General features: G+C 49.9%; 3 protein-coding genes across 14 annotated transcripts in view; 2 read left to right on the forward strand and 1 right to left on the reverse strand.

The window, feature by feature from the left end:
• Positions 1-476: 476 nt before the first annotated feature.
• On the reverse strand, positions 477-15,802 carry LOC146664401 (SUN domain-containing protein 1-like). 10 transcript variants are annotated; one of them, XM_085417279.1, is made up of 23 exons: positions 15,252-15,801; positions 15,028-15,116; positions 13,135-13,305; positions 12,867-13,060; positions 12,571-12,597; positions 12,172-12,456; positions 10,904-11,041; positions 10,016-10,090; positions 9,242-9,361; positions 6,192-6,290; positions 5,918-5,993; positions 5,736-5,782; positions 5,308-5,522; positions 3,679-3,936; positions 3,303-3,395; positions 3,149-3,222; positions 2,899-3,037; positions 2,509-2,793; positions 2,291-2,375; positions 2,092-2,207; positions 1,765-1,932; positions 1,600-1,692; positions 477-1,154 (listed from the first exon to the last, which is right to left on the reverse strand). In XM_085417279.1, exons 3-23 carry the CDS (start codon positions 13,236-13,238, stop codon positions 1,038-1,040), a joined length of 2,808 nt encoding a protein of 935 aa, XP_085273405.1. In that variant the 5' UTR covers positions 13,239-13,305; positions 15,028-15,116; positions 15,252-15,801; the 3' UTR covers positions 477-1,037. The 10 variants fall into 10 exon arrangements, with proteins under 10 accessions (XP_085273405.1, XP_085273406.1, XP_085273401.1 ...); XM_085417280.1 differs by lacking the exon at positions 15,028-15,116 and having other exon boundaries at positions 15,534-15,802; XM_085417275.1 differs by lacking the exons at positions 15,028-15,116; positions 15,252-15,801 and adding an exon at positions 14,407-14,956.
• Positions 15,803-16,248: 446 nt separating this feature from the next.
• Positions 16,249-21,895, forward strand: LOC146664402 (uncharacterized). 2 transcript variants are annotated; one of them, XM_085417289.1, is made up of 11 exons: positions 16,250-16,594; positions 18,574-18,769; positions 18,924-19,155; positions 19,234-19,513; positions 19,632-19,809; positions 19,890-19,966; positions 20,035-20,215; positions 20,281-20,529; positions 21,180-21,351; positions 21,422-21,522; positions 21,617-21,895. In XM_085417289.1, the coding sequence occupies exons 1-11, from the start codon at positions 16,322-16,324 to the stop codon at positions 21,727-21,729; spliced, it is 2,052 nt and encodes a 683-aa protein (XP_085273415.1). In that variant the 5' UTR covers positions 16,250-16,321; the 3' UTR covers positions 21,730-21,895. The 2 variants fall into 2 exon arrangements, with proteins under 2 accessions (XP_085273416.1, XP_085273415.1); XM_085417290.1 differs by lacking the exons at positions 21,422-21,522; positions 21,617-21,895 and having other exon boundaries at positions 16,249-16,594; positions 21,180-21,355.
• Positions 21,896-22,460: 565 nt separating this feature from the next.
• Positions 22,461-26,657, forward strand: part of heatr1 (HEAT repeat containing 1) — an 18,168-nt gene continuing 13,971 nt past the window's right edge. For both annotated transcript variants that reach the window (XM_085417286.1, XM_085417288.1), the window contains exons 1-15: positions 22,461-22,742; positions 23,374-23,416; positions 23,534-23,689; positions 23,776-23,992; positions 24,316-24,457; positions 24,548-24,649; positions 24,751-24,891; positions 24,973-25,184; positions 25,277-25,410; positions 25,483-25,564; positions 25,640-25,741; positions 25,905-26,022; positions 26,105-26,212; positions 26,377-26,475; positions 26,558-26,646. In XM_085417286.1, coding sequence (XP_085273412.1) covers positions 23,548-23,689; positions 23,776-23,992; positions 24,316-24,457; positions 24,548-24,649; positions 24,751-24,891; positions 24,973-25,184; positions 25,277-25,410; positions 25,483-25,564; positions 25,640-25,741; positions 25,905-26,022; positions 26,105-26,212; positions 26,377-26,475; positions 26,558-26,646 — 1,688 coding nt within the window. In that variant the 5' untranslated portion in view covers positions 22,461-22,742; positions 23,374-23,416; positions 23,534-23,547. The remainder of the gene's footprint in view (positions 22,743-23,373; positions 23,417-23,533; positions 23,690-23,775; positions 23,993-24,315; positions 24,458-24,547; positions 24,650-24,750; positions 24,892-24,972; positions 25,185-25,276; positions 25,411-25,482; positions 25,565-25,639; positions 25,742-25,904; positions 26,023-26,104; positions 26,213-26,376; positions 26,476-26,557; positions 26,647-26,657) is intronic.

Consider the following 26,657-nt stretch of genomic DNA (forward strand, 5'->3'; position numbering starts at 1 on the left):
GGTTGGAGAAGCATCCAAGTATAATGTTAACTCTGCTTTAACCTTGCAAATATGCAAGTGAAACGTATGAGACAGTAAGTTGATGGATGTGGGCGTTACTCTGATCAGCTGTTTGGGCCGAGTTCCAACGTTTACTTCCTGCAGGTGTGCACAAGCTGCACCCGCTGTGCTTTAAACCTACTGAAGCAGAGTAAGGATAAACCAGCACAAACTGTTTGTGCGTCATCACCATCGTGTCTGTTAGCTAATCATCCACCTGCTGTAATCTGGTTTTTAGTTTGTTTTCTCCGTAGTTCAGTTTCAGTTGGTCTCCAGGTTAGCTTTACCGTTTATTTTAGTATTCCTCCATCTAAGATGTGGGTTTAGCTCGGACATGAAACCAATGCTTCACTGGGAGCTGCAGAGCTCAGAGAGGGAACTGCTGACGCAGCTGTGATGAGCTTCTCTTCTCAAACAAATGCATCTGATACAAACAGTGTATATTAAGAAAATCTTTATTAGAAGCGTCCAGTATGAAACCACAGATTAAAAACAAATTAACCTGAAGACAAAATGAGAACATTACAGCAGCTGGATTTCACAGGTTCAAACGTTTCAGTCGGTCTGTGCAAAAAAAGCTCAAACTCCCTTTTAAACGATTCTGCTCGAGCGGGAACGTCGCCTGCTTTTCCAGGAGACAGTAAACGCGTCGCTGTGGATCGGCGCCGTTTCCAGGACCGTTCATGTGCTGCATCAACATGGCAGCTCGTCCACGGGTCGCCCTGTGAGAACGCCTGAGCTCAGAGTACAGACGCTCGAGGGACCAATAAAAGACAAAACAGGAAAGCCAACAGGACGTCAAACAAAAACACAGAAATATTAACTATTGACAGAAATGACACACTGTTGTTTTTCCACAGGAAACACTGATCACTTCCAGATGGAAATGTCTGTGGCGAGTGGCGAGGGCAGGAGGCGAGTCTGAACCAGAGCTACGATGTCCTCTGCGCTGCCTCCACCCCGCTCGCGATTCTAATAGTTCGACTGTATGAGCGCGCTCAGACGTCGCCGGGCGTCCCGTGTACCCTGAAGCGGTACATGCAGGTGTACTCCTCGTGGCCCCAGTTAGATAAAACCTGGACCTCGATGATCTGAAAGGCTTCGCCGTTCTCCTCCTGACGGGACAAAACAGAGACAGGAAAAGGCAGCGACATCGCATGTTTGAGAACTTCAGGCAACAAACTCGTTTTCTGCCTCGAAGGAGAAAAAAAACTTTAAATTTGGATCAATAACTCTGCTCATCTCAGCAGCCGCTCTGCAAAACTAACCCCCAACCTGCCTGTGATCATTTGTTTGTGGTTTTTTCCATTGATGGGGCAAGTGTCCAGATTTAGATCTGTGAGGTCATATTTTGCAGTCATGTGAGCATGAGTCATGTGACAGTCTCGCCGTCTCGTTCGTGCGGTTTTAAAAACAAGAACAAATTTAAAGAGACAAAGTGAAGCAGCTGGTATCTGACAGGCTTCTGTCGCCCTCTGAGGCTGAGTGTTAACGACTGTGACAGACTGGCTCGCCAACATTAAGGAAGGCTAAAACCACAAGCCCCGCCCCACGACTCACTGAAACAGCAAATGTCTGGAGAGCGTCTCCATCCTGGTCGTAGGTGTAGGTGCCGAGCAGCTTGCCTCGCTCCCGGCTCTCGTTAGCCAGACCCTGAAAGAGCGTTCAGGTTACACAGAGACTACAGAGCAGCAGGTTTATGAACGCACGCCATCGCTCTCTTACGTAGACGGCGAAGTCTCGGGGGGCGCTGTGCAGCGTCCCACTCGGGGCCAGGGCTTTGGGGATGTGCTCGAGGGTGAAGGCCGAGGGCAGGACCCTCATGGAGAGCCGGATCACCAGGAAGCCCGTGGAGCCTCTGAAGGCCCAGCAGTTCCCCGGGTGGACGTCGGGCTGCAGCAGAGAGCACAGATCAGGTGATTTCTGATTCATCAGTCTGAGCAAAAACATCTGGAGGAGCGCTGAGAGGAGGACAAAGTCCTATCACAGAGTCAAAGACGAGAAAGAGGAGGGGCTTCATATCATAACCACATGACTGTACGGATGAGTTACCTGGATCACAGCTCGGGGAGACTGAGAGAAATACCAGAGCGGGACTCCGAACAGGCTGAGCAGCGCCGCCTTCGTCTCGTACGTCTCCGAGCAGCGAGTGCTCAGGATGCTGCCCCCTGCGGGACGAGCACAGAAGCCACACTGGGTAAACCATTACAGCAGGTTCATGACATCACAGACGTCGCTGTTGGATTCTGACCTCCAGACTCCAGAGCGTAGTCCGCCAGGCCGGTTCGATCCTCAGAAAACAGCCGCAGAGCGTCCTTCACCGCCGCACGGACATCCTGAGGACACGAGGGAGGCGTGAGTGGCGATTATTACAGCGTGAATAAGGTCATTACTCAGAAGGTTAGACAGGTTTATCAAACTCATCCTCAGGTGGTAAATTTAGGCCCGCCTCTGACCGCGCCTCCTCACCTCCTGGGTGACTGTGGCCCCGACGCCCTCAGCAGCATGCAGGACAGGCTCTCTGACCGTCTCCTCGCCGCGCCGCTGCTCCAGCTGCAGGCTGATGTTCTGTAGGATGCTGAGCTCCAGAGAGGCCAGCGCCGCCTGCAGGTCCGCCTCGCTCACATAGCGCTCAGAGAGCCACCGGAGGAGCGACTGTGGGAGGGCGGCGGCGTCTCCGCCCGCTGTTAGCTGGTTGCTGAAGAGCAGTGCCCGAACTTCCTCTCGCACCTGAGCAGAGACCTGCCCCAAAATCTACAGAAAAAGGACAGTCAGAACAGGAAACTGGTCCTTCACATTAAAAGCAACCATTCAGTGAGGCTTTTATTGTGAAGGAGACCGTTAAAATGAGTGTCTCACCGCCTGCTGGATTGTGGCGAGCTGTTGGCAGCTGTCCTGACATCTGGACAGAAGCTTGACGTCCCGCCTGACGTCCCCCAGAGCCGCCTCCAACCGAACCACCTCCGCTAGCAAGGCATCATGGGACTGCCGGTCAACACTGGAGGAGGAAAAAGACACGTCAGCCACGAAGGAGTCGCACCAGCATCAGCAGCTGCTTCTCTTTGGTCCAGATAAACCTACTGAAGAAGGTGATGATGACGAAGGTTACCTGACAGCAGCAGGAAGTGTGGTCGGCGAGGGCGAGAGGAGAGATCCAGCAGCTTCACGTCTCCACTGAACCTCCTGCAGTTTTAGTGAAGCAGTTTTATTTCTGAAGCTTTTACAGGTGAAACGCCAAGCTCGTCTCAGGTCATGTGACTCACCATCGTTTTGGCCACCAGTTTCTGCAGCTGCAGCTCGAGCTGATCCAGACGAGACGTCTGCGTCTGCTGCTGCAACAAATCCTGCCGGCGAACCTGCAAACACGAGACAGATGTTTCAGTAACGTGCAGTTCCTCCGGCGTCCAGCGGGGGCCCCGGTGAGTCCGTGTTAAACGTTCACAGCACGATACAGAAACTGTTCTGGTCTCTGGATAATGGCCTCCATCACATCTGCATTTTATAACCGTTTAAATTGTAGTAAGGGTTATAGTTTGTATCATTAGGGGCGTGGCCTATTTGACTGACAGGTGGATGGTGCTACTGCTGTGTGCTAGCTTCAGCTCAGCTAACTGCAGTGACGGTGCTGCAGATCCTCACCTCCTCCCTCTGCCACCTCTCCTCGTCCAGCTGTTTCCTGAGCTCGGACAGCTGCTGGTCCAGCAGAGCGCTCAGCGACGCCTCCATGCCGTCGCGCTGAGCAGACGAGAGCTGCTGCAGGCCGGTGTAGAGCCGGAGCAGCTCTCTGTGTCTCTGCTCCGCCCGCCGTCCTCCGGCCTCCACGCGCTCCCACAGCACCATCAGACTCTGCTCCAGACGAATGAGCCGCTCAGCATCTTCTGCCGCCGCCCCCACTTCCTGTAACAACCACATTCGTAAACTTCCAGGATGCATGTTAGTTTATCCTAACCTGTCGCCGGCCTCAGGCACGTGTTTTGTTGCAGTTTTTTTTCCCCCCCCATAAACATGCGTCACTCCAGGGCCGCCACAAACGATTATTCTGATAGTCGACTAATCAGATCATGATCCACTGGACGTAAAACTACAGCTTATTGCACCAGCAGCATCTGCTCTTATATAACTATCACTAGCTTACAGCTGTAAGTGTTTATTTTTAGTTAGCACATAACTTAAAGACAAGATGATAGTTTATTACATTTTAATGCAATGTGCAGATTGTTTCGGTGGAGTTTAATAAACTAACCGAGTATATTCTCGAGCATCTCACACTTCTGATAATCAGCTGTCTGCTTGATGTTTATTCAGCTGTGTAAAAACTTTAATCTCAGCCAAACCGATTTACTCAGGAACAAATAAAACACTGAAAAAAGCCAAACAACAACATTTTTAAGTTATCTAAGTGACTCATATATCATGTTTAACCTGAGTAGCGAAAGACGGCGGTGGGTTTGAAAACGATTTGCGGGGAGTCCGGTGTTCTCACGGCGCTAGTGAGCCTCGCCCCCGGCTCGCTATCGAGCTAGTGGGTAACAGACGTCTCCGAAAACGTCGGAGCGCTTTTGAAAGTATGCGGTGTCCTGATGAACTGAGCCGATATTTGAGGTTTACACAGCTACATTCTCCATGAAAATATGTTAAACGTTTATTTTGTGACCCAGAAAGAATAATAAGAGTAATATTAAAACTAACTAGCTGCCGCCATTGTTGGAAACTGAGCTGGGCCGCGCTATGAATTCTGGGATAGGTTGGGGCACGAAGTATACACCCGACCCATCCTTCAAATCTGGGGAAATGAAGGGCGCATTTTTCGGAGTCTTCGAATTTGGACCGTCTTCGTCGTGCCGCTGTAACGTAATCGGCCTACACATGCGGCCACAGGAGGATGCGGTTCCTGAATTCGGACACAGCTGCTTCTACTTGGTTTAACGGCAGCTGCCATCCCTGTTTCAGTCCGTTATTACACCCTTGAATCCTGCTACCTATTAATGAGTCTTTTGGGATCTTACAAAGCTTCAAACGTCGACTATTAAATTAGCCGTTGACGATTTTGATAGTCGACTAATCGCGGCAGCCCTGCGTAACTCCTGTAAATCAAAAAGCGACTGTGCTTTTCAGTGACATTATGGTAACGCCTGAGAAGATGAAGGTTGGTTGAGAGAGTGACGGCGCTCTACAGAAGCACAGCGCTGGTTTTTCCCCTTCGACTGCACAAACAAACCACCAAACGTAAACCTCATCTGCTGCCGGCTGAAAGCCTCGAGGTCATACCTCCTCTCCTGCTGCCGTTTCTGCTGGTGGAGGTTTGCTGTGAAGCAGCCCCGCCTCCTTTGACTCATCTACGTCGCCCTCTCCTGATTGGCTCTCAGAGGACAGGAAGCTGTTAGAGGACAGAGCGGGGATGTTGGAGACCGCTGGCCTCCACTCTGTGATGTTAACAGCTGGAAGCAGCAATTGTAAAACAGCTGGACCAAACCAGCGCAGACCTGAGGAGGGAGGAGTCCAGTTACATCACTTCCTGAAAGTCAGCTGTGACTGCTGTGTTCCTGTCTAATCCTGCTGTGAACGAGCATCAGACTCTGCAGGACTGCGTTTTAAATCCAACTGTGAGCCACACAGAAGCTTTTAGGAAACTGAGGAGAATCGTCCACGTTTGCTGTTAAACAGTGATTTAAGATCATTGAAGTCAATGAACTCACCGAACAGGAGAAACAGCAGAGAAAGAACCACCAGGAGGACAGGAAACCTGCAGAGACGTCAGCCATGGGTTAATCACCTTCCTTCCACTATTTAAGCTTAAATGTATTTGAGCGGTCGAACAGGTCTGATGAAGCAGATTTACTCCAGAATGAGAAAACCTAATGAATCAGCTCAAACTTGCCAGCTCAGCGGTGTGTTTGTGGTCATGTGACGCCACCGTGTGTCGAGCCACCTGAAGGCGTCGCCTGCTGTCCGACCTGCAGACACAGAACGATAAAGCCAATCAGAACACAGATTCAGATGGATGGGAGGGGCAAGGGAGGGATTTTATTCACCAACTATCACTCACACACACACACACACACACACGACAGAGCAGCTAAGCAACAAACAGCTGGGGGTTGGGTCAGGGAGCAAAGACGCTACAAATCAAACGCACACATGGCGGTGTTAACCTGCAGAGCGTGCGGCGGTCCACGAAGCAGAACCAGCTTTCCTGCTCAGAGGCCCGAGGGCCCGAGCCGCTCTCTGAGCGAGGTCAAAGAGAACCGAAGCTGCAGGAGGAGAGGAGGAAGGTCAGTTAGCACGGCGGGAAGCGGCTGCAGACGCTCTCGGGCCACGCCCATTTTGGCCAAAGTCACTCTGGTTTTTAAGGCCTGACCAAACCAAACGCTCCGGTGAGCTCAGCCCTTAAAAACGGAACGTGTGGACGCGCCTGTGACCAGAGATGGGCAGTAACGCGTTACTTGTAACACGTTACTCTAATCTGATTACTTTTTCAAGTAACGAGTAAAGGGATTACTATTGCAAACGGTAATTAGATTACCGTTACTTTCCCGTAGGAACGCTGCGTTACTAAAACTGATTTTTTGCGAGAATGTCTCACGACAGTGACGTAAGCGAGTGCGCCGTTAGTGACAACAGCTGTGTGCAGATCAACAATGGATCACATATCGAGTGCAGAGAGAGTATGAGCGTGCAGCGTTTAAAGCGTGGAAGTACTGACCTTACTTTGAGTTTGATTCCATAAAAAGTGACAAAAACATTAGTGTCCGCTGTGCGTGGGAAGAAAACTTCTTTTTACAGCGAAAAAACCCCTAAACTTCCAAACAAGCACCGAGTAGCTACGACGTAATGGGAAACTCACAGAGAAACTCGCGGATTCTTCCACTGACCGCGGCACACCTGCACCAGGGTAACCCTCCGCCTGCTATACAGGTGAAAATAGAGCAACAGGACCGCTGAGTCTTTGACTTTATTTATTTTCTGCTGTGTTTTACTTGCATCTATTTGAAAGACTGAGTGTAAACACACAAAATATTTTATGTGCTGGAATGTGCAGAAAATAGGTTTAAATGTTAAACTAATTTCTTCCAGTCAGAGAATGTTGCATATAATTAAATCTTTGCTTGATGCATAAAGTTAAAAGATTAAAACTAATAAAACAAGTTAAAAAAAGAGACTTTTCCATTTGATTACATTTTATATGATGGATTATGCAGAAAAAGTAGAATTGGGCTGAAAGATCTATCGCTTTATCACCTACTCAGGTTGTAAATCGTGTTTTTAAAAAGTAACTAAGTAACTAAGTAATTAATTACTTTTGAAAATAAGTAATCAGTAATTAGTTACTGATTACTTTTTTCAAGTAACTTGACCAACACTGCCTGTGACTCAGCAGCACGTCCGCACAGCGCTGCGCTCGCACGCCGTTATTACCGGTTGCTTCCGTCATGGTTTCTTCAACGCAGATCGATTCAAACGTTATGTAACACGAACAAATCTGGAAAAATGTTGAGTTCGACTTTTACAGCAACGGAAATGACCGAGTCATTAATAAACGTAAACATCTGATATTAGAGTTCATGATTAGGGATGGGTATCGTTTAGGTTTTATCCGATACCGGTGCCAAACTGGTACTTTTGAAACGGTGCCGGTGCTCAAACCAGTGCTTAAAGAATGGAGAACACAAACTTTGTCCAAAAACCTCTCATGTTCAGCTGTTTTTTGTAAAAAGATAACAATGTTAGCCTTTTCTGCAGCTATGGGGCATATATGGTATCACTCTTGGCTGGAAGCAGTGCTTAATCAATGGAAAAAACACAAACTTTGTCCTAAACCTCTCATGTTTAACTGTTTTCCACTTTTTCTTTGGTCATTTTAGCCTTTTTGGCCAGGGTGAAGGGAGCATCTGCCATCAAACAAGAAGACAGCAGCATGTAGCTATGATGATGTTTGCTAGTTCACCTTACATGCATTAATGTAATAACGTGGTTAGCCTACTCCACGTAAATTACACACGAACAACATTAAGCTACTCACGCAGAGAAGAACGGCTGCTGCTGCATCATCATCCTCATCATTTCTGCTACACTGGCAGGGCTAGGGGCCAGGACTCTATTCTTCGGGTTTTTGGGGGATGTTGCTCCGGGTCCGATAACTGGCAACCCACCCGACGTGCACAGTGTGAGGTCTCGCAGCAAGCTATCAAATACGGCGCATTTCTCGGCTTTAAAAAAAAAAAAAAAAACGCTATGCGTCGCCAGGTGTTTCATCAGATTCGAGGTGTTACCTCCTTTGACAGTATCACAGTATCAGCTTAAAGCACTTGTTGCTGCTGAGTTTGCATCTTTTGCTGTGAAGTACAGCCAGACTTTGACCGCTTCGCCTTGGACATTTTTAATCTGTAGCTCTGCTCTAAAAGAACGCACGTACCTGGGCCCGCCTACTATCCTGGGAAACGTAAAATGATTGGCTAGAATCTAAAGTGTATCACAGCTCAGGAAAAAAAAGCACCGAAATAAAGCACCGAAATGTGCGCTGCTTTTCAGTCTGGTTACTACCGTTGATGGCACCGGACACCGGTACCCATCCCTATTCATGACGTTTTCAATGCAGAGAATTCAAGTTTAGTTCATCACAAAAACAAATGCTCACAATTTCCCTATAAAACACTTTGATTTAATTATTCAAATGGCAGAGACGAGGAAAACAACAAATCAAATAATTAAAAGAATCATCAAGTGACACCCATCTTTTATATACAGTCTGTTAACATCACTAAGTTTTGAGCCAATCACCCTGCTGCTGAGTCCGATTGGTTGTCACGGCAACACAAAGTCAAATCTACTCGGGAGGGCGTTTACTCTGTTTACATAAGATTCAAATTTAAACCGTCACAGCTTCCTGTTCATGCTGGTGTGTGTGTGTGTGTGTGTGTGTGTGTGTGTGTGTGTGTCTTTGAAGTCACAGGATGTATAACGGGTCAGATAAATTGTTTTGAAGCATCTTTACGACTCGTATTTCCGCTGCGCGCTTACACAAGCTGCTCAGAGACACTCAAAGACAGAAGAGACTGACAGCGCTGCCGTTTGTATCACAGGCCAACACCATCTTTACGCTTTGTGGCCTCACGCTGCGACTGAACACATGCGACTCAGAGCGGATGTGAGTAAAAACGATCTGCACGGCCTGCAGCGCAGACTGCCGGAGCGGGTATTGAACCTGTGAAAAGAGCAGCGCTCCACGTGAACCCCAACAAACAGGAAACCAGGGAGGACCACGAGGACGAAGAAGACGTGACCGCATCCATCGGCGAAGGCCGTCTGTCCTTACAGTCGTTACCTGTAGGTGTCAGCAGAGCGTTTAACCGACAGAAAACACAGGAGTCACAACAGGAAACATCTACACAGGAACCATGTGACCGCTGCTCCAAACAGGAAGCTCCGAGTTTGGCTGTGGAGCCTCGAGGTTTACGGAGAACACCTGAGCGTGCACACGGCGACCTCCGCATCAGGTGATCACTGTGACCCTTCAGTCACGCCCCGACTGTTCACAACACGCTGCTGCAGCAAAGCCGCTCTGAGCCGGCGCCACGAACACAGTTTCAACATTAGTGTTAAAGCACCGCCCACTTCAGAGGCAGCGTTGGTGCAGCAGCGGAGTTTTCTGGTGAGACTCCACCTGCTGCCTGCACAGAGACAGCAACCAGCAGGTGGAGACGATGCATTTACAGACAGAGTCGGCTTGAAAGGAAATCTGCACCCTGCTGTGATTCGGTGCTTTATAAATAAAGTTCAATTCAATCTTTTCTGTATCCATGACTGCTGCCTGCACACGCTACACCCTCCATTCAGCTTCTGATTCCTGCCATGCACATCATCACATACAAGTCCAACATGAAATACTGTGTGTGTGTGTGTGTGTGTGTGTGTGTCAGCATCATGAACGAGTGAACAGCAGGCTGATTAAACCCTCTGAGGTGTGTGTGCTGCTCACACAGAGATCCGTTGGGCTGTAGCTCCCTCTGGCTGGACTCCGTCAGGCTCATGGCTCCGCCGCGGCCGGGTCGAACTGAAACAGAGGAAACAGAGTCAGGACTCACCGAGAGCGGCAGATCACCACCGTCCACCTCCGAGCCGAGGCCTGAATGTTCGCTGCAAGCAGCCGGAGGGCAGATTTGCATTTTGCCAGGGAAACAGCCAAAGTGAAGAGGTGCAGCCCATTTGTTTATTTGGAAAGAAGCACAGCGACTGCAGGTCCAGAGATCCAGAGCGCGCTCTGGTCTCGTGAGGAGTCAGGGATGTTTAGCGAGGAGGCGTCAGGTGACTAAAAATAAATGGAAATAAACCCTTTGAGGTCTAATGACCACAGAAGAGACACGTGAGGGTGGAGCTCCTCCTCCGTGTTTAATGAAGCCTGCCTGTGCTTCTTCCTCCTGAAGATCCAAACATAAGGCCGTTGGCAGACATCTTTGATCTCGGGCTACTTTGGCAGATTCTCTTTTAAGAAGTTCTAAAAGGTGATAGTCAACCCTCGGGGTCATGTAGGCGGAGCTAACGCAGTTAAGTGAAGGGTGAGAAAGGTCAAAGGTACTGAAGCTTGAAGGACAGAGTTCACACCACCTCCTCATAAGAGCACCACTTTAGGTAACGCAATGCTGCCTCTGCAGGCAAAGGTGGGTGTGGGTCATTCACAGGGAGCTGAGGGATTCTGGGAGTTCCTGCTAACCACTCAAACGGGCTCTTCTGATCACAGAGGCGATTTTGGGTGCTTTCATTGGACGGCGGCCTCGCTCAGGTGAAGCAGATGTGTTTTACACCAGTGTGTGAAGAAGAAAGGTGCACAGGTAAATTCCCCCACCTGCTGTAAACAGACAGTCAGTACCTCTGTGTCCATTATCGGGCTGTATGTTGACCTTTAACCCCCGACACACCTGCCAGGTGTGCGTCAGCGCAGACACGCAGCAGGCGGCGGCTCTCCTGATACGCAGCCAACACGAGTCGAGCCACAGCTGCAGCACATCTGGAAGAGCCAAACCACAACTAGTCAACGAGCGGCGCCTTCACCCCGACACCTGCGAGCGAGCTCGCCGCACACAAACACGCCAGCAGAGCCCCAGAACAGGAAGTGACGCTCAGCTGATTCCTAAATCCAGGAAACAAACCACAGCTTCATGAAAGTGGAAGCCTGCACGAGCCCCGCCCCCCAGCACCTGCCCAGGTGCCTCAGAGCAATCGGTCTCTGCTCGGGCTCGTTTCACCCCCAGCTGATAAGTGACCGTCAGCTGCTCCACCTGCTGAAGGTGAAGCAGAGCGAGGGGCAGGTCAAAGAAACTGCTCATCAGCCATCCAATCACAGCTTCACTGTCATTAAATGAGTAATTATAGTGAGAACTGTGACGTCTACAGTAAAGACTGAGGCTCAAAACCTTTAAATGGCAGATCATTCAGTGACACCATAATCAGAATTAAGCCTCAAATATCCGTCACTGCACGTGAAACCACGTCACACTGCAGAAACACACGTGCGTGGTCGTTTCTCGTCCCCCTCCAGGGTCACATGGTGGTGGGTAATGTTGTAGTTCACAGGCTGACCTGATGGTGGCAGCAAATCGTCTGCATATAAACGAACCCTCAACTTCATCAGTCTGATTTACATTCACCGCTTATGTTCATCACTAACCCACTAATCAGATCAAAGTCCTCAGCTACTCCAACCTCCTGGAAGGCGTCAGCAGCAGAGAGGAGCTGATGGAGCTGATGGAGGCTCTAAAGCGTTACGTTTGTGCAGAACCAGAACCAAACTGGACACACTGGTAGCAGCAGACGGCGCCCTGTCCTGATAAAGCATGTGCTGCAGAGAGCAGTGACTGTGGTAAACCTGTGCTGGCTGTGTGGTTTCATCTGTAACAACACTGATCAGAGTGTGACAGGAACAGAAACTCAGCAGGTGTTGCTTCGTCTTAATTCTGGAGATTTGAAATGTTTCAGGAATGACGGGAAAAGATTTTTACTACAGATCGATTTGTTTTTGTTACTCTGAATACGAGAATGTTTTTGCTGTCGTATTATAATCTCGTTACAGACAAAAAAAAGGAAAAAGTCTGATGTGGTCATTTCCACAGTAAAGACCGTCACGTGCGTCTGCCTCACCCGTCCTCCTCCTGCGGCTTCTGTCTCTGTAGTAAATGGTAGAAGGTTCTGGTTCCTCGGACTCTGAGGCTCGCGGCACCATTAGTGTTGAGGAGGTGTCTGTGGTGTATTTGGAGGAAGCGGAGCCGGCCTCCTTCTCACCCAGCGGCGGCTCAGATTTCAGAGCGCTGCAGTCTTTACAGAAAACCCTGCTGGCCTGGCCCGGGTGTTTGCTGCAGAGGGTGTCTAGACCAATCAGAGTGCTGTTCAGTGCGACGCTGCCCTGCTCCGCGATGATGGTGCTTTCTGCAGACAGACACAAGGACATGATGAAACTGACTCATCGTGTCCCCTTATCAAAGCCTTTACGAGTCAGGCGCAGGCGGGCGGGGGCGCAGGCGGGCGGGGGCGCAGGCTCACCTTTGGAATCCGAGTCGTGGTCCAAACCTGAGGAGGAAGATCAAGGTTAAACTAGAGTCGGTCCGGTCAACAAGGCGAGCTCTGTGCTCACAGATGCTCCAAACTCAACATAGCAGGCTAACGAGTCCAGAACTGAACCCAGATCATTTCCTTCGACTGAAAACATCAGACCAAAGTAATCAAAGTAAGAATATTGAATCTGTGGATCTGATGACCTGTGCTGTTGCCATGGAAAAGCACTACACAAAGCGCTCTGTAAACAGAGATCATTATAAATCTATGAGCAGGCTTCGTACCCCAGAACGCGTCGACCTGCGTTTGCTCCTGGATGGAGGACTCGTTCTGCAGGGAGGAGAGCAGGGAGGCGTCGGACGCCACGCTGTGGAGGCTGCTGTTGTGGAGTGCCATGACGGTAGGTTTATGCGGCGCATCGAGGAGCGACTCGGAGCAGGAGACCGAGTGCTGCTGGGAACGACGGGACCTCAGCGACCTGCAGAAGGAGGCAGGAGGTGAAGGAGGAGCAGACCTGAACAGAACGCACCTTCAGCAGACGTCCACACTGACCTGCTGTTCCTCCAGTCGCCTCCTCCCGCACTAAAGGAAGCGCTGCCACGAGGAAGACTGCGGTCCAGCAGGCCTTCATCGAGCCGCAGGCTGCGTCTCGACATGACCCTCGCCCGAAGGAAGGAGGTGACCTGCTGCTCCTTCTCAGAGTCCGACGACGAGTAGGTGGAGCTGAGGAGACAGGCGTGGAAGATGAGGGAGCAGGAACAGGAAGAGGCGTGTTCCTTCATGGAAACAAAGTCTGAAAATGTTGCCAATTTAAGCAACCTGATCAAATAAAGCTGAAAACCATTTTAACAGAATATAGTAAGAAACAAATTTACATCATGGATAAAAGAATTAGATGCAAAGTAAGCTTTTAAAATGTACAAGGACATAATGAGAAAACACTGAAACTTGACAGGAGGAACGTTTTTCCTTTAAATATGAAAAAACTGTTAAAACATAAAGAGGAAAGAATCTGATTAAAAGTCTACAATTAAAAAACAAATTATACAGACTGTTTGTTTACATCGGTGATGATGTATGAATCTGATCAATAGACCACACGACCACACACACACACACACACACACACACGACCCCACACACACACACACGACCCCACACACACACACGACCCCACACACACACACGACCACACACACCCACACGACCACACACACACACGCGCAACCACACGCGCAACCACACACACACACACACACACACGACCACGACCACACACACGACCACACACACCCACACGACCACACACACACACACACACACACAGAAAACTGTGCAACACTTCCCAAATATGATTCTAACAGGTTTCTCCAGCAGGTTTTAATTTTATAATAAGAGTCTCACTAAGTCAGCCATAAAATGCAGATTAATAAAATTAAAAACGTTAAAGTTCCCAGCATGTACGGAGGAATCTTATTAGTATTCCGAGCCGCATTTCCTGTGATATGAAGGCAGATCGATGGAGGTCTGGGGTCGTGTTAACCAGACGAACGGCGAGCTGCAGATACTCGTTTCCTTCATTAAACTCTGGATTAAAAGCAGCTTCAGCTTAATGATTAAACTCGAGTGTCCTGAAACACTTAAGCTGCAGACACGCTGCAGCAACGCAGCAGGAACACAGAAACCGCTTCTTCCTGAAATACTGAAGACACACACACACACACACACACACACACACACACACACACACACCAAATCCCTGCAACCTTATCAGACACCTGACCTACATACAACAGCGCAGAGAAAGAAGCCGAGCATACACACAGGTCAGTCCAGCCCCAGCTCTGCAGGTCCTCGTCACTCATGGTGGCCGGCAGAGCCGCCAACAACGCTGCCACAAACACACAAATCACACCAACTCTAACACACACACACACACACACACACACACAGATCCAGCCAGCAGCTGAAGTTCACCTTTAACCTGCTTACACTTCCTGTCTGTGGGTCAGTCAGCTGCTCTCACACACACACCTCTATCTCTGTGAGGACACTGATATTTTTATTGAATAAATAAAGTCAGATATTTCCCGCCACATGTTCGCACGCTCGGGTGTTTACAGGTGTTCAGCCTGCTGTTCCTCTTCCCCCCAAATAACCAGGATGTTACTTCAAAACTAAGAAAGAAATTCTTTATGTGGTCAAACTGGGTGCTGGAGTCCAGAAGTCAGCCAATCAGAAGAGAGTGGGTTTAGAAAGGGGGACATTTCACCGTAGAGCCCCACCCACCTACCACTCAAACCTTCTGTTTGAGAGGAGCAGCCAATTAGAAGAAAGCTGTCTCAAAACAAATGAGGAGCTGCACAGAGAGCGAGGACGAGACAAAGGAGGATCATCCATTATCTCCAGCTGCCACCTCAGACTCAGTTACCCAGCAGCCCTCACCTTCAGGTAAACGCCGACTTCCTGCTGAGCTGTCAGGTGGCGCTGCAATGCTCCCCCTTCACCTGCTGAGAGCGCCCTCACCTGAGAGGCTGATGGGAAAATAAGATCGCGTGTTTTAGGTAATTATCAACTGCACAGCGGGGTGAAACACGTAAACACACAACCCAACATTTTTATTCTTGTGTCTTTATTGTTCCTTCCATCACCATCGTTACTCTACTTACATATAATCGCCCTTCTACACCCGCGTGCGCGTGTCCGCTCTGTTTGTTTGCAATTGAGCCCACGTGTGCAGTCTTTTAACTGCAAGCTGTCAGCTTCCAACCAATCCGCGGTCAGCTCACGTAAATGATGTTGTGCGTAGCCAGTAAAATCCCACAGTGGGCGGACCCCCGCGAAAAACGAACCGTGGCTCTGCTAACGTCAGCGTTAGCGCTCACAGAAAATAACAGTAGAAAAAGAAAAGTTAATCAGGACGGTACAGAGAGGAAAAACGCTGTGCTCACCCGCAGCGGGGGGCAGATAGGGAGAGACGTCGGCCACTAGCTGTTAGCAGCTAGCGAGCGACAGATAGCGCTGGCGGAGACAGTTAAATGGTGTTCCCGTTAAGAACCCGCCGGTTAGCAGCGTAGCGATGAAAGCAGACTCCGTGAGCTCCTCTCAGGGGATCACATTCACACTAACAACAGACAGGAGACTTAACACTAGCCGTTTACAGTGGGGGCATTTTATAGCGCCAGCAGTGATTTACGCCCCCCTGTGGCCGGAGGTGCGACACGCTCTATGAAAAAGATTATATATTGATTTGAGATGGTTCACTCCGAGTTCAACGTATAGAGACATTTTCATTAAAATATTGTTTTATTGCAGTGAGTGAACGTTTGAAAACAGAAAAAACAAATTTTCCAAAGAACATCACATTAACAGATGATTTCGCCTGTTATCATTTGTTAACGGAACTACTTTAAAATAACTTTGAGGATATTCAACTTTTTTCAGAAACATCCGAGTTCGACCCTGTACCTGCTGTCACATTCACGGTGTTAAAGTGGTGGCGGGAACGTGGAACATGGCCTGAATCTCAGCTAACGAGGTCAGTCCGTGCTGGAGTAATCTGAGTACTCCCTGCGTCTGCGCCGACCGTTTTGGGGGGGGGGTTGCCTCTTGGCCGCGTGGACTTTAACTGGCGGGGATTTCCTTATATGGTCACGGGAGCGGGCTCCGCCTCCTCCTCCTCGCGCTTGGACTCGGGAAGTTTTCCAGCTCCGTGTGCAGGAGCGGGACTCGGACCAGGATGTCTCCCAAGAAATGCATCTTCGGCTGCGAGGGGAAGCTGAACCTGTTCGCGCTGCCCAAAGAGGAGCGGATCCGGCAGCAGTGGATCCAGTACCTGTTCTCAGACCAGCGGCCGCCCAAAGCCACCGTGTACGTCTGCTCGCGCCACTTCTCCGAGGACTCGTTCGTCAACAAAGCCCAGTATGACGCCGGCTTCTCGGCCAGGCTGTTGTTGAAGGACGGGGCGCTGCCGTTCATCCACGGGGACGTAGAGGAGTCCAAAGCGGCGGCGGTGAGTTTCAGTGTAGCCCGGGGATCTCCGCGGCGAGTAGCTGCCGAGTCCCGGATCACCGGGAAACGGACGGTAGAAACGGTTTAAATCCACCGGCGGGATCAAAAAACAACAAAAATGGCTAACCGGGCTAACGGTCTCAGTTAACGTGTAAAAATAAAAAATAAAAAATAAAAAAATAAAAACCGAATTTATCAGAAAAACACTGAAAAAGCCTGAAAATAACGACATAAACGGCTAAACCGTGACCGTCTGTGGAGGTTCAAACATGCCAAAAACTAATAATAAGAATAAGACCGTTACTCCGTAAATAAGGTTGTATTGTTAAACAGTCGTTAAAAACCAATAATTATTATTATTATGCTATGATTGTATTGGCCATATTTGTCAATACTATGATAACTGGTGTAAACCAAACCTATAAGTGTCATTACATCCTTTCATAAAAGCGACACCTTATAAGTGTCAGTAAATCAGCGCTAGCTTAGCTGTACTTTTTTCTTTTTAAAAACCAGAATTAATTTTAAAAATACTCCCAACTTCTGATCTGATCAGCAGTTAGTATATGGAGCACCAAAACGGCCAAAATAAGCGAAATGACTCAATGTTTTTTCCAAAAACCTTTTAATTATTTTAGTATTTAGAGTTGGTAAGTAAGTAAAAGTTTATTTATATAGCACTTTTCACAGACATGTCACCAACTGCTTCGCAAGAAAGGTAACAAAACGTAGTGCAGTGCACAATCATTGCTGGACATCAGTACAGTGCTGTTAGAGCCTGACCGATACTTTCACTGTATCGATAATTTGGCTGTTTATCGATATAGCACTATCAGCATTTATGACAAAGTCACACCTGCAGGGTGAGGCGTTCTGAGCATTCGTCTGTCAGCTGCTTCAGAAACACCTTGGTTGGGTCTGAGTGACATCATCAGGCACGAATATCTCCTCAACCTGCTGAACACGGACGTGGTAAAGAAGAGCAGCTAAAGCTGTTCTGAGCCTCGGTATGAGCAGTGAAAGGATCGGAGAAGAGGAAAAATGATGGAAGAGCAAAAGGTGGATGTCCTGCTCTCTGTTGATGTTTTAAACATGCTGGGGAATGATGGAAGTCCTCGCTATTTGTTTGAAATGAATCTGCTGCACCTGCTTTTGTTTGCAGAGGTTAAACCTGTCAGGTGAAGGTGAGCGTGCAGCGGCTCGCCTGCTGTCCGTTACCTGTACCTGTGCCCCGCAGAGCTCCTGGGACCTCCTGCAGTCTGGGGGAAAGTCTCAATTTTATTACGTTGGAATCATGTCAACAGTTACACATTTGAAATCTGCGATGAAGCCGATTAATGTAAAAATAAACGGTTGAAAATAATGATAATATTAATATTTTTTTGTTTACATTACTTTAATGTATTCTGCTTCTGCTTGAGGGAAACAACAACATTCTAATTATAAAAAACAGAAACATTAACTGAGCTGTTTTAAAGATTTTCAGCTCCTCGTGGCGCCTCCTCTGAACCGTTAGCCACAAAGTTCATAAATGTGGGCGACAGCCAAAACCGTTTAATGCACCGTCATCAACATGGCCGACGTGGACCAGTGTCTCTGATCTTTCCGCTTTGAGTCCTTTATATTTTTAAAATTAAAGTCTACAGTTTTAATCGAATATTCCATGAATAATTATGGAGTCGTTTACTTATTTTGGCACCTTGGGTCCTCCGTAGTGCATTACATATCATTTGGCGCAGGGCTGCCCAGTCCTCAAGAGCTACTATCCTGCAGCTTTTAGATGCATCCCTACTCCAACACAGCTGAATCAAATGGTTTGATTACCTCTTCAGCATGCCATCATGTTTGGCAAAGGCCTGATATGGGGCGATTCATTTGATTCGGGTGTGTGGGAACAAGGATGCATCTAAAAGCTGCAGGACGGTAGCTCTCGAGGACCGGGATTGGGCACCCCTGATTTGGCCTCTCTCCTGTGAGCAGAGTCCGGTGCTGCTGCCCCTCACTCGCTTCAGAAACACCGCCTGTCAGACCGACCCTGAACCCAAGGTCTCCGTGGCGACGCAGTTCTGTCACTACATGGTGTCGGTGGGCACGCAGACGTCCTACTCCCCATCTACGAGGTGCGCCGCCACTCAGCTGTCCTACAACACGCTGAAGCAGCACGTGAGAAGCAAAGGTGGGTATGAGTGCCACACACTGTAAGTAAAAGATGGCCACATACTAACTGCTGGCCCCTGCTGGTTGGTGGAGGAACTGCAGGTTTTGGACTGTGATGAAGAGGAAGCTTTGTTCAGTTTTAAAGAGTGTAAAACGTGTTTTGTGCGTTTCAGCCACACAGGCCTCGGTTTTACACTGTAACGTGGGAACGGTGACCACCCAATCAGAGACGGGGATTCAGCCGGGTGTCAGACCAGCGAAGAGACCACGTCTGGAAATGATGGAAGAAGAGGAGGGGGAGGAGCCAAAGGAGGAAACAGAGCTCCCCGAAGCATCCGACCAGTACGACCCCATCTGCGAGCCGTATGAGCCGGACGAGTCTTCGAGCGAGCCGCCCGACAGTCGGTAAGGTGCCGGCGCCTCCTGCAGGTTCCTGTCTGTCTGTGCAGCAAACGTCTGACCTGCTGTTCTCCACCCACACAGCGAGGCGGAGGCCACGCCCTCCCACTACAACGACCCCAAATACATCGTGTTTGAGAGCTGTCTCAGAGACCTCTTCCTCACCTGTCCCGTGTGCGGGTTGAGCTGCGAGGTGCGGCGGCGGCGGATGGGCACCTTCGTCTCCTTCAGCCAGCTGTGCCCCAGCTGTGACTACAGCAGGAAGTGGGAGAGCCAGCCAGTGGCGGGAAGCACGCCGCTAGGAAACCTGCAGATGTCTGCGGCCATTTATTTCACCGGAGGCTCATTCAGTCACGTGGAGAAGGTAACCTTGACCTTTGACCCGAGCACACGTGACGGTAAAACTCTGACGTCACTGTCCGAGTGTGCGCACGTGCAGACGTCCTCCATGACGGCGCGTGTCTGCTGTGCATCACCTGCAGGTGTGCAGAGCCATGAACCTCCAGGTGTTCCAGTCCGACACCTTCAGGAGGCACGCCCGCATGTTCCTCGAGCCCGCCATCAACCACAAGTGGAAGCGGGACCAGCAGGTGCTGATGGAGCGCCTGAGGGGCGAGGGCAGCGTGGCGGTGGGAGGGCGGATGAGGGCGGACCTGCTGGGTGAGCAAACGCCATCATTAGTGTCTTGTTTTTGTCACCTTGTGGTTACTTTGGCCTGATGATGTCATTTCCTCTGACAGGACACTGCGGGAAGCTGGGCAGCTACACCCTGATGCACCTGAGCAGCAGCAGCGTCATCGACATCCAGCTCATTCAGGTAACGCTCGCTCTGTGCCAACAGGAAGTAAGAGCTGATCACGTGACTGTTTATGGTTATCCTCTCAGAGCGCCGGGGTCAGCGGCAGCTCGCACGTGGAGACGGAGGCTCTGCGGCGAGGCCTCGATCTCCTCCAGGTCAACCGCCTGAGCGTGGACCACATCGTGACCGACCGCCACGCGCGCGTGCAGAAATACCTGAGGAAGCGAAACGTCCGCCATTACTATAACATCCAGCACTTGGAGAAGGGTCGGTACGGCGTGGTCACGTGACGATAAGCCGTCAGACACACGCTAACATGTTTTTCTCCGCAGGTTTGTCCAGGAAGCTGAAGAAGCTGGCGAAGAGTAAAGAGTGCCTGCTGGTGCGGCGGTGGCTGCCCAGCATCAGGAACCACGTCTACTGGAGCGCCACGACCTCCACGTCCGCGCCTGAGAAGGTGGCGAAGTGGAAATCCCTCGTGAACCACATCCAGAACGTCCACACGCACGACGACCCGCTGTTCCCGACGTGCGCGCATCCTAACCGCGTGTCCATGGATCCCAGCAAGTGGTTCCAGCCAGGTGAGTGTCAGCCAATCAGAGCCAGTCACACCTGTGCATGTGGACCTCACCTGCTCGGGGCGAAGATGGCCTCTGCCTCAGGTGGAGAGTCTGGGCTTTAAAGGCGCCCACGAATAAAATGTATGATTATTAAACTGTCCAGTCATTGGCTGACAGGTGAAGCCGCTCACCTGGCTAACCAGCCTGTGACATCACAGCGGCGGTGTCCACAATAACGCGGCAGTCAGACTCTGATGTAGCGTGACTCATCTCAGCTCCAGAGATGCAGAGAGAAGACGAATAAATTAACCCTCTGTAAACAGTGACCTTTGACCTCTCGCACGTAATGATGTCATAAACCTCTGGTCAAGTCATGTGACTGCTGGCCTTTCAAATGTGTCCAGCAGGGTGTGACGTCCACTCTCAGCGCTCAGATGAGTCATCCCTGCTGACATCACAGAGAGGACGCCCCTGACATAGTCAGCTTAGACACAAGCTCCACCCACTCGCTGTTAAGAGCCTCGGCTGAGGGGGAGGGGCGTTAAAAGGGCAATTAACAAACAGTTTTATTATTTGATTTATTGTGATGGGCGTAGCTTAACTCTTTGCTGCTTTGCTGTTGGCTGACTGTTTACCTGTGGGTGTGTCTGTGCTCACCTGTGTGGCTGCAGATTCGGTGGCTCTGCACAAGCTGAAGAAGCTCCTGCTCAACAAGCGGATTCTCGCCGATGTCGGGAAACTGAGTCACGACCACCAGGCGTCCACGCTGGAACGCTTCCACTGGCTTGTGCGCCGCTTCGCGCCGAAGAACGTCGCTTTCCCGTTCGTCGGCGTGCTCTGCAGGTAAACGCTGCTGCTTCAGCTCTGATGTCACAGCTTCAAACACCTGTGTGACAGTGGGTCTTGTTTCCAGGCTGTACCTGGCCGCCATGCATTTCAACGAGGACGCAGAGAGACACAAAGACAGGAGTTCAGAGGTCACCGCCGAGCCTCAGCAGAGCGAGCCCAAACCCAGTGAGTGCAGCTCACACACACACACAGAGGAGAGGCTGAACTCTCCAACTTTATTGACACCAGTGTGGTTTACAGTGACCTCCATGTCTTCCAGAATATGTGAGCGAGCTGATGAAGCTCCTGTTTGAAGACGTTTTTAAGGAGCCTTCGACCTACGTGGACGAACTCAAACGGATCCCCGTCCCCGACGACCTGATGCCCGTCTGAGGACACGGAGCAGGAAGGAGGAAACTGCTCTAACGTATCCACGCCGACTGTTACTGAGGGAACCGCCTTCACCACGGCATGAGTCCACTGAAGAACATTTAAATACATGTTTGTGTTTTCTCTGACCACGCTGTTATTTATCTGTAAATAAAGCACTTCTTATTTACCTGGTCTCTGCTCGTCTGTGTGGGAACGCGCTGGAACACAGAGTGGGACAGGAAGTGGCAGCAAGTTTGATTCAGCTTTTTTTCTTCTAATCAGGTTTTGGCTGCAAAATGTTTTTAACATTTAAAGTATCTGCAGCGACGCTTTCAGTGCGGAAGTCATCCAAACCTACCTTTCAAAATAAAATACAATCTTTTTAAAGACTAATAATATAAATATAATAGCTATTATTGTTATTATTTATATTATAAGAATAAATAATTATTTCATTATAATGTTGTGTTTTGTAAAATATGTAGAACCTTAAACCAAAATTAAATTATATTATGATCATAGAATCATTTTATTTTTCTCTGATTTTCGTTCAAGTTTTTTTGTACTTTTATTAATTTCCATGTAAATTGATTCAGTTTTATTTATTTTAACTGAATATATTTGAATTTGATTTTAAAGCGTTTTTCTTCGGATTGTTAAAAACAAGTTTACGGAAGTAGATGGGGTGAATCATCTCGCGTCGTCATCAAAGATTGGGGGGGAAAAAAGGAAAACATCCGGAGTGAACCGGATGTAGAAGGATCCCGGTCACGTCGAGCACCGTACGCACGTGTGTCGGTGCTGTTTGAGGACTCAGGTTTGAGTTTTGTGTTTTTTCGGTGAAATGTTGAAACGTTTGAAAGTGTTGGAGAGCCTTTGAGGCTTTTTGGATTTGACGCGTATTTCCGGTCACAGCGAGTTAATCTGTGACCCGATAAAAGCGCCGCGTGTTAGTGCGGGCGGAATAAGTCTAAACTCTCTGTGAGCTGCATGTAATCTGGATCGTTGACCGAAAAGAGTGCTCAGAAAGCGAGGTAACGTATAAGTCTCGAGTTATTGTACATGCAGAATTTCATTCAGAAAACGGCAGATTTAACGTTTCCGCTCATGTCAGGACGCGCCCACCCATGTAAACGTTTCATTAAAATCTGTATTTTAACAGAAGGCGATCTGGCTTTAAAGTCGGCTGTGATCGAGTTTGTCAGTAAACAACTTAAATATGATTTTCTGGCTTTTAAATAAATAATTCCGGAGTTTTTGTGGCTTTGATGTTGAAGAGTTAAATGGTGTAGAAACTTTGTTACTAACGCGCAGCTGCAGAGGAACCACGTTTCCCTGATTATTAACGGGCTCATCTGTCCCTTAAAAATACTTTAGATTTAAGATTTTTTGTTTAAAAGACAATGTAGCCCTGTGTAAAAGTGAGCTTAACTTTCACTTCTTCAGTCACTCTGAAATTCGTGAGGAAAAAAGTTATTATTCAGTTGTTTGGTTTTAATAGTTGTCTTTGCACAGCTGCTGTTCAATATGCTATTTCTGCTAATCACGTGTACCGTAATATTGATCCAACATGTAAATTTCAAACCTGCTGTTTCTGTGTTTGTGTGTGACCCTTTTTCATCTGCTGTGTAATTTACATTCCAAACTCCCTTTAAAAATCTGCAGATTTAAGGTTTCCCCCTTTAAGACAAACACGGAGAAAAAGGAGGTGATGTTGATTATTTTTTATTAAAGATTCATGTAACTGTTTTCCTGCTGTTTAAATAAAGTTTTGTGCAGAGGCCTCAGACTGACATCAGAATTTGGCTGTTTTTGTGTCTGTCAGATTCATCGTACATCATGACGTCGTTAGCTCACCAGCTGAAGAGGCTGGCGCTGCCTCAGAGCGATGCCAACCTGCTGACCCGCAGAGAGGTCGCCTCGCTCCTCTTTGACCCCAAAGAGGCAGCGTCCATGGACAGGAGCACCTTCTACGCCCTCGGTGAGTCCCGCCCTCCTCTTCCTCTTCTCCTGTTCCAGCCCGTTTCCTCCCTGACCTTCATCCTGTCTGTCCTCTTCCTCGTGCAGGATGCACCGGGCTGGAGGAGCTACTGGGAATCGAGCCGGCATTCCTGGAGTTTCAGAGCACCCTGTTCAGTCCCGCCTCGACGACCCTGGAGCGCAGCATCCAATCCAAGGAGGTCAACAAGAAGCTGGATGCCGGCATCTCGCTCTTCCTCACCCGCCTCTGCCCATACTTCCTTCTCAAACCGGCTCACAAGTGCATCGAGTGGCTCGTTCACCGGTAAGCCACTGAGGCGTCGCAGCTCAGTTATACAGAAAATGACACTTTGTGACTCATTAGATAAATGAAAAACAAACCAAAGTCCATTCAGAAAACTTCTGATTTAAGATTTCACTGGAGCAAACAGTCCTTCAGGAAACGGCAGCTTTAAGGCGCTGACGCCTCATTAACACATTTATGGCAATGCTGACGATTATTTTTCGTATTTAATTAGTCAAACAGATGTTTAACTAGATGAACCTTAAATGTGCACAGAAGCTCTCCTTCACACTCTGTTTCCTGTTTTATACTCGCGTGATGACTCCGTGTTTTCCCGTGTTCAGCTTCCACATCCAGCTGTACAATGCCGACAGCCTGCTCGCCTGCGCGCTGCCGTATCACGACACCAACGTGTTCGTCAGAGTCCTGCAGCTCCTGAAGATCAGCGACGCCACGAGTCGCTGGAACTGGCTGCGCGGCCTGCAGGTGGGTGACTCGCCTGAGCTGGAGCGCCTGTGAGGTCCGTCTGCTGATCAGAGTGACGTGAAATCGTTTTGTTTGTCGTTGTTTGTTCAGAAACCCGGCGTGCCGTTATCCAGAGGAACTCTCATCGCTCACTGCTACACTGACCTGAGCTTCATGGACTTCATCTGCAGCCTGGTGACCCGGTCCATCGAGGTGACCTCCCTGACCCCTCCTGTTACCTGTCGACGTCGCGGCGAGGCTCTCGGGACGCCTGCACAGTTACCTGCATTCACTGCTCTCCTTCTCCTCTGCAGGCGTATTCCGGACATTCGGGAAGTTGCTCCCAGCTCAGAGTCATCTTCTCTTTTTACGCCTGCACCATCGTCCCCGCCCTGGACGCCGTGGACAGAGTGTCCAACACCATCATCTCCAAGCTGCTGCCATACGTGCAGACGGTAATGTGCGCCATTATTCACATGACCCCGACCCGACAGGTGACGTGAGATTTAACCTCGCACATGTCGTTGCCTCCTCAGGGTCTGAAGTCGTCGCTTGCGGACTATAAAGCCGCCACCTACATGATCGTGTGCCAGCTGGCGGTGAAGGTGGTGATGGAGGCGAGCCTGGTGGACAGCCTCGCCGTGCACATCAGCAAGTCTCTGATCAAAGAGCCCGTCCTCGCCAAGGAGGGCGTGGGCTGCCTCATCGTGCTGCTGCAGAACCAGAAGGAGGGCGCCGTGGGGCCCAGGTAGGACAGACGCCGCCTGGTCGTGATGTTTCGGGCACGCTCTGTCCAGGCGTGACGTCCTCTCACCTGTCTGTTCCTTCTCGTGTGCTCAGAGCCGCCGGCCGTCTCTGCTCGATGGCGGCGCTGGTGCCGACGCTGCAGGTCATGGCGGCGGTTCACGACGTCAGCCCTCTGCTCCGCTACCTGCTGCCTCACCTGGTCCAAAGCGTGTTCATCAGCAGCTCAGGTGAGGCCTGCTGCATGTACGTCTAATGCTTTACAGCGCCGCAGGTGGAGTTGACCTGAGTTTGTGTCACAGGTGAGACGGACCGGCTCGCAGTGCTGGAGTCCATCCTGGAGTCCGTCCTGCTGACCAAAGACCTGGACCACACCGCGGCCCGGTAAGCCTCCTCTCAGCTGACCATGCAGCCAATCACGCGACACGTCTTCTCACTGCTGCCGTGTTTGTCCCGTAGGTTGCTGCTGGACGAGTATCTGAGTCAGAGCGAGCGCTCACCTGTAGAGCTGTCGGCCCTCGACCAGCGCCTGCTGCCTCTGGTGCGCCTGTTCGAGTCCAAGTACGTACGAGTAAATATATAGTTCCTGGTTCAGCACAGGTGTCGCAGAACCGTGTTCAGGTAAACGAGTCTGCACGCAAACAGCAGTGAAAACATGGCCGCCGGCCGCAGCTGTTCTGGGATACAGAGGGCGGAGCCGCGTTTAAGTTTTCTCCTCCATCAGGTACTGTGCAGCTCTGGACGGCGTCCTCGCAGGTCATGTGACCGACATCGGCAGCACGGCGCAGAAACGGCTCTTCCACCGGTTTCTGTCTTTGTCGCTGAGCAGCGGGAAACATCAGGTGAGCTACAAAACGGCGTCGCTCAGGTGAACTGTGGCGTCTTCGTCTCTCTGAGCTCACGGTCTTCCTTCTGCGTCGGCAGATTTTAGGCGACTCGGACACGTCGCTGCTGCTCAGCCTGAAACACCCTCAGCCGTCGGTCAGAGTCTCGGCCGTGGAGCGCCTGAAGGACCTTATCGCCGCTGGACAGGTAGACTTCCTGTTTAATCCTCTGTGTCTGTTTCATTCAGGTGAACTTTGACCTCTGAGGCAGGTGATTGTGTAGCTTTGAGGTGCCTCAGGGCTCTGCTCCGGGTCCTGAGCGGGCTGACATTTTTAACCACACATATTAAGGGTCGTGTTTCCTCTGAGCAGCAGCAGAGTCTGGATGACGACTTCCTGAAAGACGCCGTCACGGAGCGTTTGAAGGACGAATCGCCGGAGGTCGTAGCCGCCGCTCTCCAAGTCCTGGAGGTCAGTGAGACGATGGTTAATGGGTCTGATGGCGTTCTGCTTGATGGCGTTGTGGTTAATGGCGGTTTTCGTTGTGTTTCAGGTGGTGTTTGACGTTGTGGACCGCGAGGACGCCGTCTCGTGTCTGCTGTCTCTGCTGCACAGAGCCGATCTGCCGGAGGCTGAGCGATGGTCAGTGAAAG

The sequence above is a fragment of the Rhamphochromis longiceps genome, linkage group LG8 (assembly GCF_057381845.1).
Source record: "Rhamphochromis longiceps isolate RC_006_pf linkage group LG8, R_longiceps_female_GT1.1, whole genome shotgun sequence".
Taxonomy (NCBI): domain Eukaryota; kingdom Metazoa; phylum Chordata; class Actinopteri; order Cichliformes; family Cichlidae; genus Rhamphochromis; species Rhamphochromis longiceps.